This window comes from Pleurodeles waltl, chromosome 5 (assembly GCF_031143425.1).
Source record: "Pleurodeles waltl isolate 20211129_DDA chromosome 5, aPleWal1.hap1.20221129, whole genome shotgun sequence".
NCBI classification, from domain to species: domain Eukaryota; kingdom Metazoa; phylum Chordata; class Amphibia; order Caudata; family Salamandridae; genus Pleurodeles; species Pleurodeles waltl.
Window position 1 is genome coordinate 873,022,239 of NC_090444.1, and position 15,622 is coordinate 873,037,860.

The 15,622-nt window shown below is 40.3% G+C and overlaps 1 protein-coding gene across 2 annotated transcripts in view; it reads right to left on the bottom strand.

Moving 5' to 3' along the window:
* THBS2 (thrombospondin 2) overlaps positions 1–15,622 on the bottom strand; it is a 542,122-nt gene that overhangs the window by 409,043 nt on the left and 117,457 nt on the right. For both annotated transcript variants that reach the window (XM_069234978.1, XM_069234977.1), the window contains exons 6-9: positions 12,079–12,219; positions 10,602–10,695; positions 9,960–10,130; positions 3,550–3,726 (exon numbers count right to left, since the gene is read on the bottom strand). In XM_069234978.1, the coding sequence (XP_069091079.1) occupies positions 3,550–3,726; positions 9,960–10,130; positions 10,602–10,695; positions 12,079–12,219 (583 nt within the window). The remainder of the gene's footprint in view (positions 1–3,549; positions 3,727–9,959; positions 10,131–10,601; positions 10,696–12,078; positions 12,220–15,622) is intronic.

Consider the following 15,622-nt stretch of genomic DNA (forward strand, 5'->3'; position numbering starts at 1 on the left):
GCTAAGGCCTACCTTAGGGGTGCCTTACATGTAGTAAAAGGGGAGTTCTGGGCCTGGCAAGTAAATTTAGATGCCAGGTCCCTGTGGCAGACCCTGCGCTATCAGGCCTGAGACAGGTTTGAAAGGCTACTTCAGTGGGTGGTGCAAGCAGCGCTGCAGGTCCACTAGTATCATTTAATCTACAGGCCCTAGGTAGAGAGATACCACTGTATAAGGGACCTACATTTAAATTAAATATGCCAATTAGGTATAAGCCAATCATACCAACTTTAGACAGGAGAGCACCTGCACTTTAACACTGATCAGCAGTGATAAAGTGCTCAAAGTCCTAGAGCTAACAGCGAGAGGTCAGACAAAATAGAAGGAAGGAGGTAAAAAGTCAAGGGATGAACCTACCACAAGGGCTAGGTCCAACAGATACATACAATGTCAAAAAAGAATCCATTATTTTCAGGTTTGGTATATGTTAGACTTTTCATCCTTGGCGTGGTCTCCCTTAACTTTTTGCCTCTATTCCCCAGGTTGTTGATGTGTGCTGGACTCGGATTTTACAGTTTTTGTTACTCTGGGCACTTTACCACTGCTAACCAGTGCTAAAGTGCAAGTGCTCCTTTACAAAATGTGTATGTAATTGGCTTATCCATGATTGGCATATTTGATTTACTAGTAAGTCCCTAGTAAAGTGCACTGGAGGTGCCAGGGCCTGTAAATCAAATGCTACTAGTGGGCCTGCAGCACTGGTTGTGCCACCCACCTAAGTAGCTCTGTAATCATGTCTCAGACCTGCCACTGCAGTGTATGTGTGTGCAGGTTTAACTGTAAATTCGACTTGGCAAGTGTACCCACTTGCCAGGCCTAAACCTTCACTTTTCTTACATGTCAGATACCCCTAAGGTAGGCCCTAGGTAGCCCCAAGGGCAGTGTGCAGTGTATTATTAAGGTAGGACATATAGGGCCTGATTACAACTTTGGAGGAGGTGTTAATCCGTCCCAAAAGTGACGGTAAAGTGACGGATATACCACCAGCCGTATTACGAGTCCATTATATCCTATGGAACTCGTAATACGGCTGGTGGTATATCCGTCACATTTGGGACAGATTAACACCTCCTCCAAAGTTGTAATCAGGCCCATAGTAATGTGTTTTATATGTCCTGACAGTGAAATATTGCCAGATTCGTTTTTCACTGTTGCAAGGCCTGTCCCTCTCATAGGTTAACATGGGGGCTACCTTTGAATCTGATTAAAGTGTAGATTCCCTTTGGGAGCAGATGGACATGTGAAGTTTGGGGTCCCTGAGCTCACAATTTAAAAATACATCTTTTAGTAAAGTTGATTTTAAGATTGTATGTTTGAAAATGCCACTTTTAGAAAGTGAGCATTTTCTTGCTTATACCATTTCTGTGACTCTGCCTGTTTGTGGATTCCCTGTCTGGGTCAGTTTGACAGTTAGGCTGGTTGCACCTCACACTAGACAGTGACACAAAGGGAGCTGGGGTGTAGTCTGCATTTCCTGATGATCCATCTGTGCTAGGAGGGAGGGGAGGAGTGATCACTTACACCTGAAAGGGCTGTGCCTGTCCTCACACAATGCAGTCTCCGACCCCATGGTGAGTGTCTGGGGCCTGGCCTGGGCAAGGCAGGATTTCACATTCAAAAGAGACATTACTTTGAAGTGGGCCTACTTCAAAGGAGAAATTGGGTATAAGAAGGACATCCAAAACCACAGACTTTAGAACACTTCTGGGAACAAGAGGAACCTCTGCCTGGAGAAGAGCTGAAGAGCTGAGGAAGAAGAGCTGCCTTGCCTGTGACTGTGCTTTGTGGAGCTATCCTGCAGTTGCTGCTTCTGTCAGAGTAAGAGGGAAAAGACTGGACTTTGTGTGCCTTCCATCTTGTGAAGAAATCTCCAAGGGCTTGATCTAGAGCTTGCCTCCTGTTGTTTGAGGTCTCAGGGACAGCAAAGACTTCTCTCTGCCAGCACCTGGAGTCTCTGGAGAGACTCCTACTCTGCCCTGTGGTGCCCATCCAGTTCCTGGGACCCTGAAAGGAAAAGCTGGCAGCCTAAAGACAAGAAAATCCACGCACAGAGCATCGTGCGGGGAAAAGAGCGACGTGACTCTGATCTGCGGCTGAAGAAACGATACACCGCTGGCTCCGCAGCTAAGAATCGACGCTTGCCGGAAATGCATGGAGCAGGAGAAACAACGTGCAGCATCGCTGACGGAGGCTGGGAGCTCACCACCCGCGCTGCGGGGTTTTTGGATCTTCTCGCGGCTGGATTTCCGACTCAAGTACTGCTGGGAGTGAAAAAACAATGCAAGGCCTGGCGGACCCGAGAGCGCTGACCGGATCGACGCATCGCTCTCCTGCGAAGAGAAGAAACGACGCGCCCGCCCCGGGAAAGGAGAATTGACGCAAGGTCCCGCTCGTGAGTGGAATCAATGCATCGCAAGCCCTTTTTGACGCGCACTCGCCCGTGCGGGGTTATTTTTGACGCACTCAAGGTACTTTTTCACTCTGACAGCGTTAGTGTGTGTTTGAAACTACTTAAAGACTCTTTTTGCATTTTTATTGATAACTTGACTTGTGTATTATGGATTTTTGTCGTTTTGGTCTTGTTTTTGTTTAGATCAATATTTCCTATTTTTCTAAACCTGTGTTGTCATTTTGTAGTGTTCTCATTGACTTACTGTGTGTGTTGGTACAAATACTTTACACCTAGCACTCTGAAGTTAAGCCTACTGCTCTGCCAAGCTAGCAAGGAGGTAAGCAGGGGTTAGCTAAGGGTGATTCTCTTTTACCCTGACTAGAGTGAGGGTCCTTGCTTGAACAGGGGGTAACCTGACTGTCAACCAAAGACCCCATTTCTAACAGTATAATTCAGATCGGCAGAAATTAATGTAATGGAGAGGAAATATTCTAACTTCCTAAGTCCTTCATCCCATCTGCATGAAATTTGAAATCATGAACTTTAGATGAATTTGCGCAGTCTCTGCCAAATGTTGTGTAGATTTTTTTTTTAAAAGGGATCAACATTGTCAGGAAAAAAAACAACAACTAGACAGTCGCTATCACCCACTTCACAGTACAAACATGTAAACACTAGGCCAATAGCCCATGATATCATTTATTGTGTTGCTATGCTAAACACAGAATAAAAACACGCTTCAAAGCGTGAGTAAAATGATAAACTGTAAAATAATAGTGTCTCAACCAAACATTTCATCAAGGTTTAAATACGAAATGAATTCACATATATTTTAAGGTTTACATTTAATAGTGGGCAAAAGAAGTTTACAGCGTGTGCATTAGTTTAACAATAATGTATTCTAGGGTAATCAACGCAAAAAGAATAGGCAGAATGTCGTTACTTTATATATTTTAGTTTGAAAGGTCTCTGAAAACATCTGTTATTTTAATTTCATGCATTGTTAGTTCTAACAGATTGTAAGGATTGCATGCTTGATTTAATTAGAATGCACCTAAACAAAGTCGAAGGCGTTCGTCTAAAATGCATTCAGGTTACGTCAACAATAACAATCTTACCAGGACAGGGGATGCCTTCACACTGTTTTGTCTCACGCCCATTTCCCTGGCAGTCTTTTCCACCCATCTGTGGCAAGGGGGAGTTGCAGAGGCGGATGCGAGTGATATTGCCAACTCCACATGTTGCAGAACATGAAGACCAAGGTGACCAATTACTCCATCGTCCATCTTGGCGTACTGTCAAAGAAAGAGAACGTTAAAAGCATAATCATGAACTCTGGCCAAACAACTGAGAGTGAATTAATGCTTAAGACCAAGGTATGACTGGCCTACAGTGACCGAGGTACTGATCTGACAGGTCAGTGTGCAGGCACTTTCTTGGCTTGCTGTAGGCCTATTTTATGGGCAGCTGGGCTGGTTTTACTGTTGATTTCCCCGATATTAAAACAAACCATGCAATTTCTCATACCTTGCAGAAGACTTATACAACACGTTTTTATAAGTTAATAACTGCCACAATTTGCAGACATGGGTCACTTTTTTTCGCTATCTAATTTAGTAATGGAAGGCACTTTTACATTTTTAGTATCTAGGCCTATTTTCTATCTCAATCTGACCATGCTTAAGACATTTGATCCCTACTTTTGCATGTTTGACCACCCAAGTTACTCCTCTGTCGGTAGTGTCAAGGAGAGTGGGTATATTAGGAATCCCACATTGTCCAACTGAGAAGTAAAATTTACTTTCTGGATATTCACCATCTGCCTGCTTTATTTCCACCTGGATGTCCACTTTAGCATTGGACTTAATTCTGGTTGTTTTGTGAGTGGAAAGTGTGTTGGACCAACGTACCTGCTGAATCGAATTTTGAAACCCCTCATTTGGCATGTATGGTGACCTCCCCTCAAGTAAGCGCATCTCAGAGAGGCATGCAGGGGTCCTCCACATCCCTTGACCCCCTAAAACTGAGCAAGATCATTTAACAAATAGTCTCTTTCTTGACAGTGATCACTTTGCTGGGCCTTACTGTTGTTCCAAATTGGCAATCAGTGCTGGACTGATAAGGGGTAGACTACATTTCTTGAAATCCGCTGGATTTGCAAAAAGAATCCTATTCACTAAACTCTAAATAATGGCCATAGTTCTTACACAGATGAACAGAGATGATCAAAACCTTTAATATCAAGGTTACTCAATGTTAGTTTGTCAAAAATGCCTAATAAGGAATGTAGCTATCAATACTGTAGTAGGTGAAGTGGTGTGTGTGGGGCCCACTGGAACCCAAATATACTGTTTTCTTTTACTACCAGATTGGGATGAAGGGAGGCGTTTTCTTTGCTTTGCCTAATATTTACCAACACTTATCAAGAGGAGGATACTAAATCAGACAATTGCTTTTGAATGATCTTCCATAAAAACAGGTGCCACCTTGTAAAATATCTGTGCATTTGATACAGTGGCAATCAAACATGGAATTCTATGAAATACTATTCTTAACTGATGTAGATGTCTTTATTTTTCTGCCAGTGTTTTGTAGCAAGCAGTATAAATCCATGCTCCGCAGTCAGTACCACTGACAGTTGCAAGCATACATCGTTGCAAAGTTCACTAAGCTAGCCTGGTTAAATTCCTTCCAGGTCACCCCACTTCGTTCCAGAAAGTTTCTCAGTCCCCTATATACAAACAAGGGAAATAATTTGGGGAGGGTTATGTTGAAATAAACTGCTATTTTACATACAAGCTAGATTTACAATCCATTACATAATATATTATTGTTTTCAACTCTATTTTTATGTTTGACTACATTTAAGAATGTTCACATTACAAATACCTATGGGTACAGACTGACAACTAACATGTATTTTGCCCTGTTGTGAGGCTTCAATACCACTCTAAGGCTTTCAGTACGAGTGGATGTAAATTCCGATGGGCCTGGTACTGGGGTGTTACCATGTCCAACAGGATTATAAGTTTTGTGTTTCTTAGAATATCTCTTAGATCTGATATGAATCTTATCAGGTTACCTCTGTGAAGCAGCAGTAATTTTCCTGTTGGAGAAAGTGAAAGCAGGAATGTAGGTCTGGTGATAGGGGCGCATGCAAGGTCCACCATGCATGTGTTCATAGCCAAATGCCGGTCGCCTCAAATAAAAACGTACTAAATTAATATTCATTAGGTCATTTGCTTTGTGACCCTCTCTTAATGGGCATTTTTGAAAAATAATTTCTTAGTACATCGCTTGCATCAGAAAGTGACAGGCAGGTCACAAAATGTCAGTGTGCAATTTGCAACCACTATTTGCGACGTGCCCACATGTACATTAGTCATAGGCACTAGGTAACATCAACTTTTGAGAACTAGGCCAGGTGGAGCCTGCTCTGTTGTGAGGTGATCAATGTTACCTTACACTGAGGTCAAGGCGTGCAGTATTGCTCCAAATATCCCTCTTATATGACATATAAAACCAACCCAAATACGCTGTTACATGCATAATTTTTAGACTTTGTGACTCAGTTTATAGCATTGGACAGGACATTTGTGAAAAGCAGTTGTGCTATGCTAACTATGTATCCATATATATGTACAGGCTTAGTCCGAGCAATCTTTTATATATTTCTTTAAAAGGCTTTTGTAGAATGCTGGCATGTAAAGTTAATGCAGTTGTTTAAGTGAAAACCTTCCACTTCATGATATCTTATGTACATCTTTCAGACAGTCAACCTATTTAAAGTTGTAACTAGATCAGACTACGGGGTCTTAGTGAAGATATAATCTAGGCAATTGCCTTCACTGTTAGACAAAGCAGTTTTGATTCTTTTAAATAAAAAAGAGCAACTGTATAAAGCAGTATGTATGTGAAACTTAGAAAGTGGGCTACATGTTCCAGGGAAACTGTCAGGTACATTGAGGCTGAAGGAAAGTATATTAATCTACATTTAGTAAGGCACTTTTTAGCAGTGATACATGTTATTTGTTGTCTTGTGTAAAATTGTCATTGAAAGTATTTATAAATCAACAGAAAAAATACTATTTATTGGGAATTAGGTACAATTACTGTATATTATTAGTAGTAGTTTATTTCGGGGACTAGCCCCATAGAACATCATATTAAAAAAACAGACAAGCATTGAAACAGTGTGCACACGACACATAAAATACGAAAGACTAAATAGCAGTATAAAAGCACAAGATACATTAAAACATCAAAAATCATTAAAAAAAATAACGTGTTCCAAGTAGTTAGAATGAAAAAAGTTCACATAGATAAAAACTATTACTCTAAAAACATGTCTGGAAATAGGTTTTCATATCAACAATGACATTCTGAAAACAATTAATACTAGCAAATTCATATGAGTTGTCTTCATAAATTAGTAATGTTAATAATAAGAAGCCCAATCTCTTTCTAATAAGCCAATCTGCAAAAAGAAGCATCTTACTGCATACACTATCATGGGGTTAGTATCTGACCAAAGAATGCAAATGGCACAAACTGTTGTACATATATGTTAATTATTGATAATGCTGGCATTTTACTATTATATTATGAATTGTAATCAACAACCGAAAGAACTGAGCTATATGGCAACAGCTGCAATATGTGTAAAATACATCTGATTCTTGTGCTGTTCACAATGTATCTTTCCCTACTTACAAATTTAAAATTCCTTAATTTGGGTTGGGTCTGTCGATACTCATACTTCTTTTGTTTGAATTTCTCTATAGCTGACCATGCACACACTTTGGTGTCTTTCTCTAAATACTGTATGATTTCCTTACCTTTTGGCATTTTATGTCAGCCTTGAGAGAGTCCCAGCCTGTGTGCCAGGAAACGGCGAAACACTTGTTGGCTGTTTCTTCTTCTTTTGGTTCATCTCTTGGAACCTCGTTTAATTTCATAGAATACAAATTATCCTTTACCAATTCAATACAACAAAATTCATGAACTTATTTGAACTACGAGACAATCCCTTAGTTTTGTCCCTCAACTCTTTATGAACTTTTACTTTAATGGGTAAGGGGGTTCCCATTCCCAAGGCCAACTAAGCCTCCTGAATCTGCCCATCTACCAAGAACAAGCTACTTCTGTGGCATTTACCCCGTTCATTCCTTGTATGCAACAAATAATTGCTATTGAAAGAGCTGTGGGGATTAAACATCATAACCCTAGTTTTGGATGTATTCTCCTTAAGGCCTCAAGTATCACAAAAGTTGACAGATTTATAAAGCAGTATTTGCAACCCAGCTGGAGGCTGGTAGACTATGAGAGTGGTAACTGCAAATAACAAGGCTGTAACAAAGATGCCTCAGAGTTAAAGGGAGTTATGAATGCAGTTATTTAACATTTTATGACATCATTTATATAAAGGAAAAATAGAGTATGAGGGAGCACACAACCTTGACGCACCCCAAGCTCAACGAGTATGCATTCTGTGAGCTCGCCTCATGCTTCCCATCTCACTTAGGCAAAGTTCCCCCCATTAAGTCATCTCAAAATCCCCATATCATTAGTATGTCCTATAACTAATGCTGTATGGAAATACATTTATTTTGAATCTGAACACAAGTGGGTGAAATATTTTAGTGTTTTACAGAGTTAAAGAGTCAATGGGAATATTAACACTTTTTCTGTAAAAGTGCAGTGAAAGATGTTAAGTAAAGATTTCTGTTTTTCACAGCTGTCTATGTAAATTGCTATTTGATTTCATGTAAAAGGTAAGACATAAAACTGTTTTACAGCTTATTTGTGAACTACTTTTTCTTCAAGAAGGAGCACAAATGAGGGAATACTGCCTAAACTTAATTTGTATAAAGTGAAGGAAAACAAATGGGCAAAGATGGGTGTATATGTTAAAGGGACTACTCTTCAGCTCCTCTCTGACCATTTCTGACAGGAACTATTGACTGCATACTACAAAAAGAAAACATGCTTTTAGGTATCTATCTAACTCTCCTTTAATATTCCTAATCATTTTATTTAAATAAAGTCTGGAAGATGAATATATACACTACTACTCATACTCTACTGAAGGCTAGCAAACGTGTTATTTAATGAGAGACCTGAATCTCTCTCACACATTTGGGTCCATTTGAAACTGGAAGTGGTCTAAAAGGTCACACAGGGCTGTCCCTTTGGAATGGCTCCGAGACTAATATGAATTTTTCTGTGTATGCACTTTAAGAGGCTGTAAGAAGCTTCTCCTTACCTGTCCCACTGTTTCCTCATGGTGGAATAGGCTGAGGAGGATCGGTCCACGAAGGCAGCCCACTGTCTGCCCTCTGTGGTTATGAGGATGCAATGTTGTTCTCTCCCATCGCCATCATGCTTCCTGCACTTCACAGTTTATAGAACATCTAGCAAGATTCCTGCATGCATCCTCCTGGTATACGTCGCATCGCAGAAACAACAAACTAATAAACCTAACAAAGTAAGCTATGTAATAGAATGCCTGTTATTATTTTTTAGTTATGGTACTATTTTGTTGAGAGTTAATTATATACTTGTTTATCCCAATCCAAGATGGCCTAACCTTTCTTCTATTAGGTCACTTCTTGTTCTTCACTATAAAAGTAAGTCTACTGGGAGACCAGTTGCATCACAGCTGTTTCCGCATTGCTCAATCCTGGTTTCCATAGACCACTACAATCTCCAGTTTTTTTTCTTCTTGATATTCCTTCTGCGCTGCAGTTCCAGTACTTCTTTTGTATCGCGATACCTATTGGGCCAGCTTCAAGGTTTCTTTCCTGGATTCCAGTATTTTCCGTCTTGCTAGGTTATTTCCTGGAGCAGTTTTAGACTCCTCTTCCAATCTGACATCCCCTCCTGCTTCTGATGATAAACGGCTCTATCTTCACACAAAGAAGTTGTCACCAGTGTCGCCCAAAAGACCACCACTTGACAGAGGCAGGACAGAAAACAAAGAAATAGAATGCTGTTCAGAGTAATTACCTTTGGTTTAGAAAGGTTACTCCATCACATTATAGCACTTTTTTCATAAGTGATTCATACAAAGACAAGTGGATATGCCCAAATGTTGGCCTGAAACTCTCTGTGCCACAGTGACTTCAGCTGCTTTTCACTAATGAGACTCAAAAAGGTCAAAATTCAACTCTGGTTGTTAGTTTTCCCAAACAAAGGGATCATAATCTAGTAGTTTGGTCTGAGCATCCTTTTTCGGACAGAGCAAGACCAATTTGCATGTAGCAGGCCTTGTCTCAAATGCTATACACAAACTAATAAACAGGAGAATGGAATGAGGACATAATAAGTAAAAGTGATTCAGACTGAATCAAGCATTACCATCTAACATCCTTTATTCTGTATAAATGAACTTTGTCCTGAATGTTCATTTCCTTGGCTTTTGTGAAGAGTATTTAAAGAACATTTGGAAGAGCATGATCAATAATCAAAGCATTATTATATAAGACAAAGAAACAGAAGCTCATATACACAGTTTCTAGCTACTTACTGCGGTTATCACATTTTCCAATGTTGCATGTCCTGGTCTGGATTGAAGAGCCTTCACAGGTATTGCTGGTGACATCACATGATCTCCCACGTTGTTGAGTTCCAGAGCCACATGTTACAGAGCATTCTGTCCACTCAGACCATGGGGACCAGCCATCTTCACTGCCATTGGCTGAAAACAGAGATGACAATATTATATTGAGCCAATAAATGCACTTTGTCAACACTCTTACCAGAAGGAAAGCTGTTCCCATAGATTTCAAACCACGTACTTATGAACTATAAATTGCTATAACACTTTTTCAAATAGAAATATTAGATCATTATACACACCTAGTACAACCTAAGGATATAAATGTTGGTTGCAAAGTTAAATAGTAGTTGGAAATATATGAAAATGCAGTTCAAAAGAAAACATGTGATTTGTTTAATAAGCCTATGGTCCAGGTGTGGTTGTATAATTATTTTGACACTGTTGTAGACTTCAAGATGGTGATTTGCCTTCTGAATAATGAATCTTCTCAAAGTAGGACACTCAAAATAACTAGTAGCTGGACATTTTCCCTTTTTCTTTTGAAACATTTCAACCTCTGCATTTCTGTGAGGTAGGTCTACAATGAAATTAATCAAAGTAAATACTTACGGTCACAGATTGGGCAGCATTCACCTTCTTTAATTACTGGACTGCCACAATGTACAGCTGGGCAGGTGATCTGACTGCAAACTGTCTTTGCATTCTGCAAGTAGACAAGTACATCAGAAGGACGTCAACCCTTTCCTGTAAGACTCGGCACAGAGCTTACTGGCTAAAAATCTATACCTCTAACATTATGCTACCATTTCTATTAGTATTCTAATCGCCAATCTATATGTCTGGCATTAGACAAGACCTTCTGTTCCTCTTATAAACATTTTTTTTTGTTTAAATAGACTTAACAAGCCTTTTTCATCCATTGCTCTGTTCAACTGACATTCACATTTTGCTTCTTCCCACCATAGCTTGCAACATGGCTGGTGCCCACTTGAGCCGCTGGTTTATTTCTCTCTGAGCAACTGCATCCTACCCAAGCAGAATGTCGTCACCCACAAAGAAAGTAGTCCTTTTCAGTGCGAGGGACATGGTCATTTAAAAAAAAAAATTGCATTTAGTTTTACTTATTTCGCACTCTAAGGGCCCAGCAGCTCCTGTGGCACAGTTATCGGACCCTTTCTGCAACTGCAGTGCATCATATCCTATGTGCATTGCTTGTGCTAGCCATGTTTTAAATAATACTTTTTGCTCATTCCAAAATGACTGTATTTAACTGCATATGTGTACACATGGGTGGCCATCTTTGAATGGGCTTGAAGACAATTCGTAACTGGCCATCCTTCAGTGCACCTTTGCTCACAAGAGGGGTTATGTTTGAATGTTTTTGTACTTAAAGTTTGACAAAAAAATATAAACACAGGTGCCGTCCTTTAATGTTTTGTAAACCATTATTACAAACCATTAAACGACAACAGCCCATATGTGCACATAGGTCATATGAATACGGTCACGGGCTCCCATTTTTTTTACATTTTTGTAAACACACTACAAAAACATTAAAATACACTGCTATTGGCTGGTGGCCATTGCCAGACCAATTGGCTTTCCTAATGGGTGTTGTTATTTATCTTTGCACTTGGCCTTTTCTTCAGTTTTGTGCATAGGATATACAATTGAAAAGTTACTGCACACAAGAACCCTAAGGCCACCGAGGTGATATGCTCTTTCTAGAAACCCCAAGCATTCATCTAGATAATGAAGTACACAAGCCTACGTTTCATGTGTATTTGGATTTGGAGATCTTTAAACTGCAAATAATTTCACCTTGCGATCTACTGCTGCACTTTTCCCGTTCGCCCAAGTTTCGTCACATATTAGAAATGCTCAACATCACGGCCACGTTTTACCAGCGTTCATCTTTCAGGTTGCCAACATTCATATATGACAATATATATTTTTCCATTAGAAGGAAGGCCACACCCTCCTTTACCCAAATGCCAGTCACCTTCTAAAACTGAGAACGTGAAACACAAAAATATTATTTCGGAGGCTTAGAGAAATCAAGAGAGACATTTAATATCTGCCTCACCTGGCAAGAACATTTGGTGCAGCTGTCCACAACCCAGATTTCATTGTCTCCAAACAAACGCCCATCTTGCAAGCACATGGTCTGGTTCCTTAAGGTTTTGTTTGGCCCAATCAGTTCCCACAGCACTTGATTCTCATCAGACTACAAGGTTAAGAAGAAATCAGTGCGGGATTACGTAAGAACTACAATACACAGTGAAAACCATGTAAATCGGCACCACTTACAGTAAATGTTATTAACAGGACATACTAAATATTGCAGTGCACAAATGAAGAAAATGCAAATATTGCTTGGTAATTGAGTGATATGTTTTGTATCAGTCCTAACATGTGCATTCGGCATTTCCATATCACAGTAAAACATATTACAGTTAAATAATGAATGTTCATTGTCACAGTGAAATTATAGGAGCACATATAGTTCATGAATTCATGAAGTGTAACTGGTAAGTAACAAAATGAAAAGTAAGTTTCTATTTTTAGCTGAGTTAGGGATAGTGGGACGGGTGTGCTTAATAAATGATCGAATTGCACTATGCCGAATTTGTTGTTGTTTTTTTTAAAGAAAATAATTTTTATCAGATACACTCAATAACACATCGACGACATAAGAAAAAACAACGGCATGCTTCGGAGTACATGATGTTACAATACAATGGACTCATCACTGGGCAGTTGACCAGTTTGGAGTCTGCGACGGGGTGTAGGAGTATTTACTTTCTCCTTTTTTATGCAGCCTTCTGGGTTCACCTTAAGTCAAGTCCACAATAAACCAACCATTGCCCCTAATCTTGTCACACTTTTGTAGGGAACCTCAGACCACGTATTTCAATGATTGCGATGCCAGGCAGCAGTCTTTATTGAATCTCCAAAGACCCCTCTTTGGTGCCTCATCACTACCCTCTTCAGAGTTTCAACACATCTCTATGTGCAGTGCATAAACCAAATCTACACCAGATTTTAGTATTTTTTTTAAAGGTTTTTACTGATCTTAGTGTTTACAGATAAACGAAGTGTTTGGGTATCAATCCTTTCTCCAGGCAGTAGTACACCAGTGTTCTTACTGGCAAAGATGGTGTTGCAGTCAAAACCATTAACAAATGAGTAAACAGAAACTCAGCAGGGGGGATGTCTCTACCGATGCGTGGTAAAGGCAGAGCCACATGTACCAATGCAGGTAGAAAGCATAGATATCACAGGTTAGGGTGCTAAAACACCCTGACAATCTCTAGGGGAGGGAGAATAAACAGGTGTGGTGGAGTCGTGAAGAGGATGGGGGAGCTGCATATGTCACGTAACATAGGTTTGTGGGTTCGGAACCCTTGAAGGTGGGAGATCATCATTGGAAAGCACAGTCTTATGTCCAAGTACCAAGATAGGTCAGCTATTGGGACCTGACCGAGGCCACTTTTCGTCTCCCTGTGCTAGGAAGTGTCTTCAGCCTGTGTCAAGTGTTGAAGGTCCCGATGCCAGGATAACAGAGAGGGGGGTTTCAAGGATTTCTAGCACTAGCCAATTGCTCGTTGCATGAGGAGTGATTTAGCTTCTTCAGGTCGGGGTGGCCCTCCAGAAGAACTACTACGCTGCACTCTTGGATCGACTGCTCCATAAGTTCTGTGAGTGTGTAGAGTACATCAGACCTGAAAGTCACAACTTTTCACAATCATAGAGCATGTGATTCAAGTATGTTGGTATTGAATGGCATTGTGGCAGCCATAGGGAACAGCGCATATATTTTTAGAGGAGTAAGGTATGCCCTATAAAGGACACAAGCTTATATAAATGTAAATCGGGCATTGCAGGGGATCAGAGAAGGACATTGCAACCTTTCTGCCACTTCTTGTCAGTGAAGAAAGTTTGGAGCACAGCTTTCCAGCTACTTTTAATGGTTTGTGAGAAAACACCTGAATGGTCCTGGAGCCCTCAATAAGGCCAAGTCCTTCCTGTGAACTATTGTGTGGAGTGTCTGTATTGTGGCAAAACTGGGGGCGTTCTTGATTAAGAGATTGGCAAGCTTGTTGGATCGCAAGCAGCACTCTTCCATAAGTAATGATTTTCACGAAGAGGGGGCTTGCATTGAGAAGACAAGATTGTGAAGTCCACATAGAGGCCTTCTTCGAACAGGTCTCCCATGAAGGCCAGACCAATGGGACCCCATTAAGGCAGACTGCAAAAAAAGTTCAGCACCAAACAGTCTGGGTTTCCCAGCAGTGAGATAGCTGAAGGTAAGCAGGCAGATCTTGGTGTATTTAAAACAGTTACGTAAACAGGTGTGTGCTGCTTCGAGGGGTATGGTACATCAAGGAGGCCTCTTGGCATTTGAAAAAAAAAACATTGTGTAGGATGTAGGAGGATGATTGTAGAGTACTCTCGATGGGGCACCAACCTCCCCTGACCAGGAAAGTGATTCACCAGACGAGAGACATTTTAAGGCATGGGCAAAGTGGGCCCTGACCTAGGCCCCCGGACTTTCTTGGGCCCTTCTGACAGAGTCAGCTCTGCTCTGCTGAGAGTCTTTACCCGATGACCTTGAATAATTCTTTAACACATTGTTTTAAATACTGTTTTCCTTTAATTGATTTTTAATGTAAGTGATGTGTGACTCTATTAGACATTTTGCAGATAAATTTTGTTTTTATGTTTCAAGCAACATCCAGAAAAAAAGTTTATTTTAGATCAAAACAATGGGAGACATGAGAGGTTGACACAGAGATTATTTGCAGTAATATTAGTGAGCTGCTGCTGTGTTATAACATTAAAAAAACATGCCGTTATCTCTAAACATTAGATGTAGACACATTTAGGAATTTGGACGAATGTGCCTGTGCAAAGAGGGTATGAAAGAGCGGAAACGGGGTCATAAATTCAAAGCTGTTCCTAGCAGGGCCCCCCGAATTTTGCTTGGCCCAGGGCCCGTAAAATCCTAAAGATGTCCGTGGCAATGACAAATGAGGCATAAGAATAGAACTGCAACTGGGCACTGTACTGAAGTATTCACTAATATTAGGACTGGTCAATCAGTTAAGATATTCATACACTAATGTGTGCACCAAGAATAATGTTTAGGAGGATAGTGGAATAAAAAGGCCTTTTGTAACTAGCGAATGCAGGTTCATGGGAGTAGCTTTAGAGGGATATTTGGGGGTGACACCCCCACAAAAAAATGAATTATTGGCTTTGTAGTTCGTTTTTTCTCGTTGTGTACCGAGAACGAATGACCAAACAGTTCTCTTCTATGTAAAAGTGATAGAGAGAGAGACAGATTCCCATCAGGTGGCTGAATTTCAAAATGTGAAACTATATAATCTGGAATCAGTAACGACTTTCCAGCTTGTCCAAATCGAGTTATCCCCTGCAAATATCTTATTTCACAGAGTTTACTTTGTATTTATTATCACATATGAGCGCACTTTTAAATATGTGAGTTCATGATGTGTACTGTACAAACATCTGTTATTGATTTATTCGACTGTAATGTTCATTTAGCTATAATAAGAATTTAGGCCCCATTTAGGGTTTATATGACAACTGAGGTGCACTTCAGT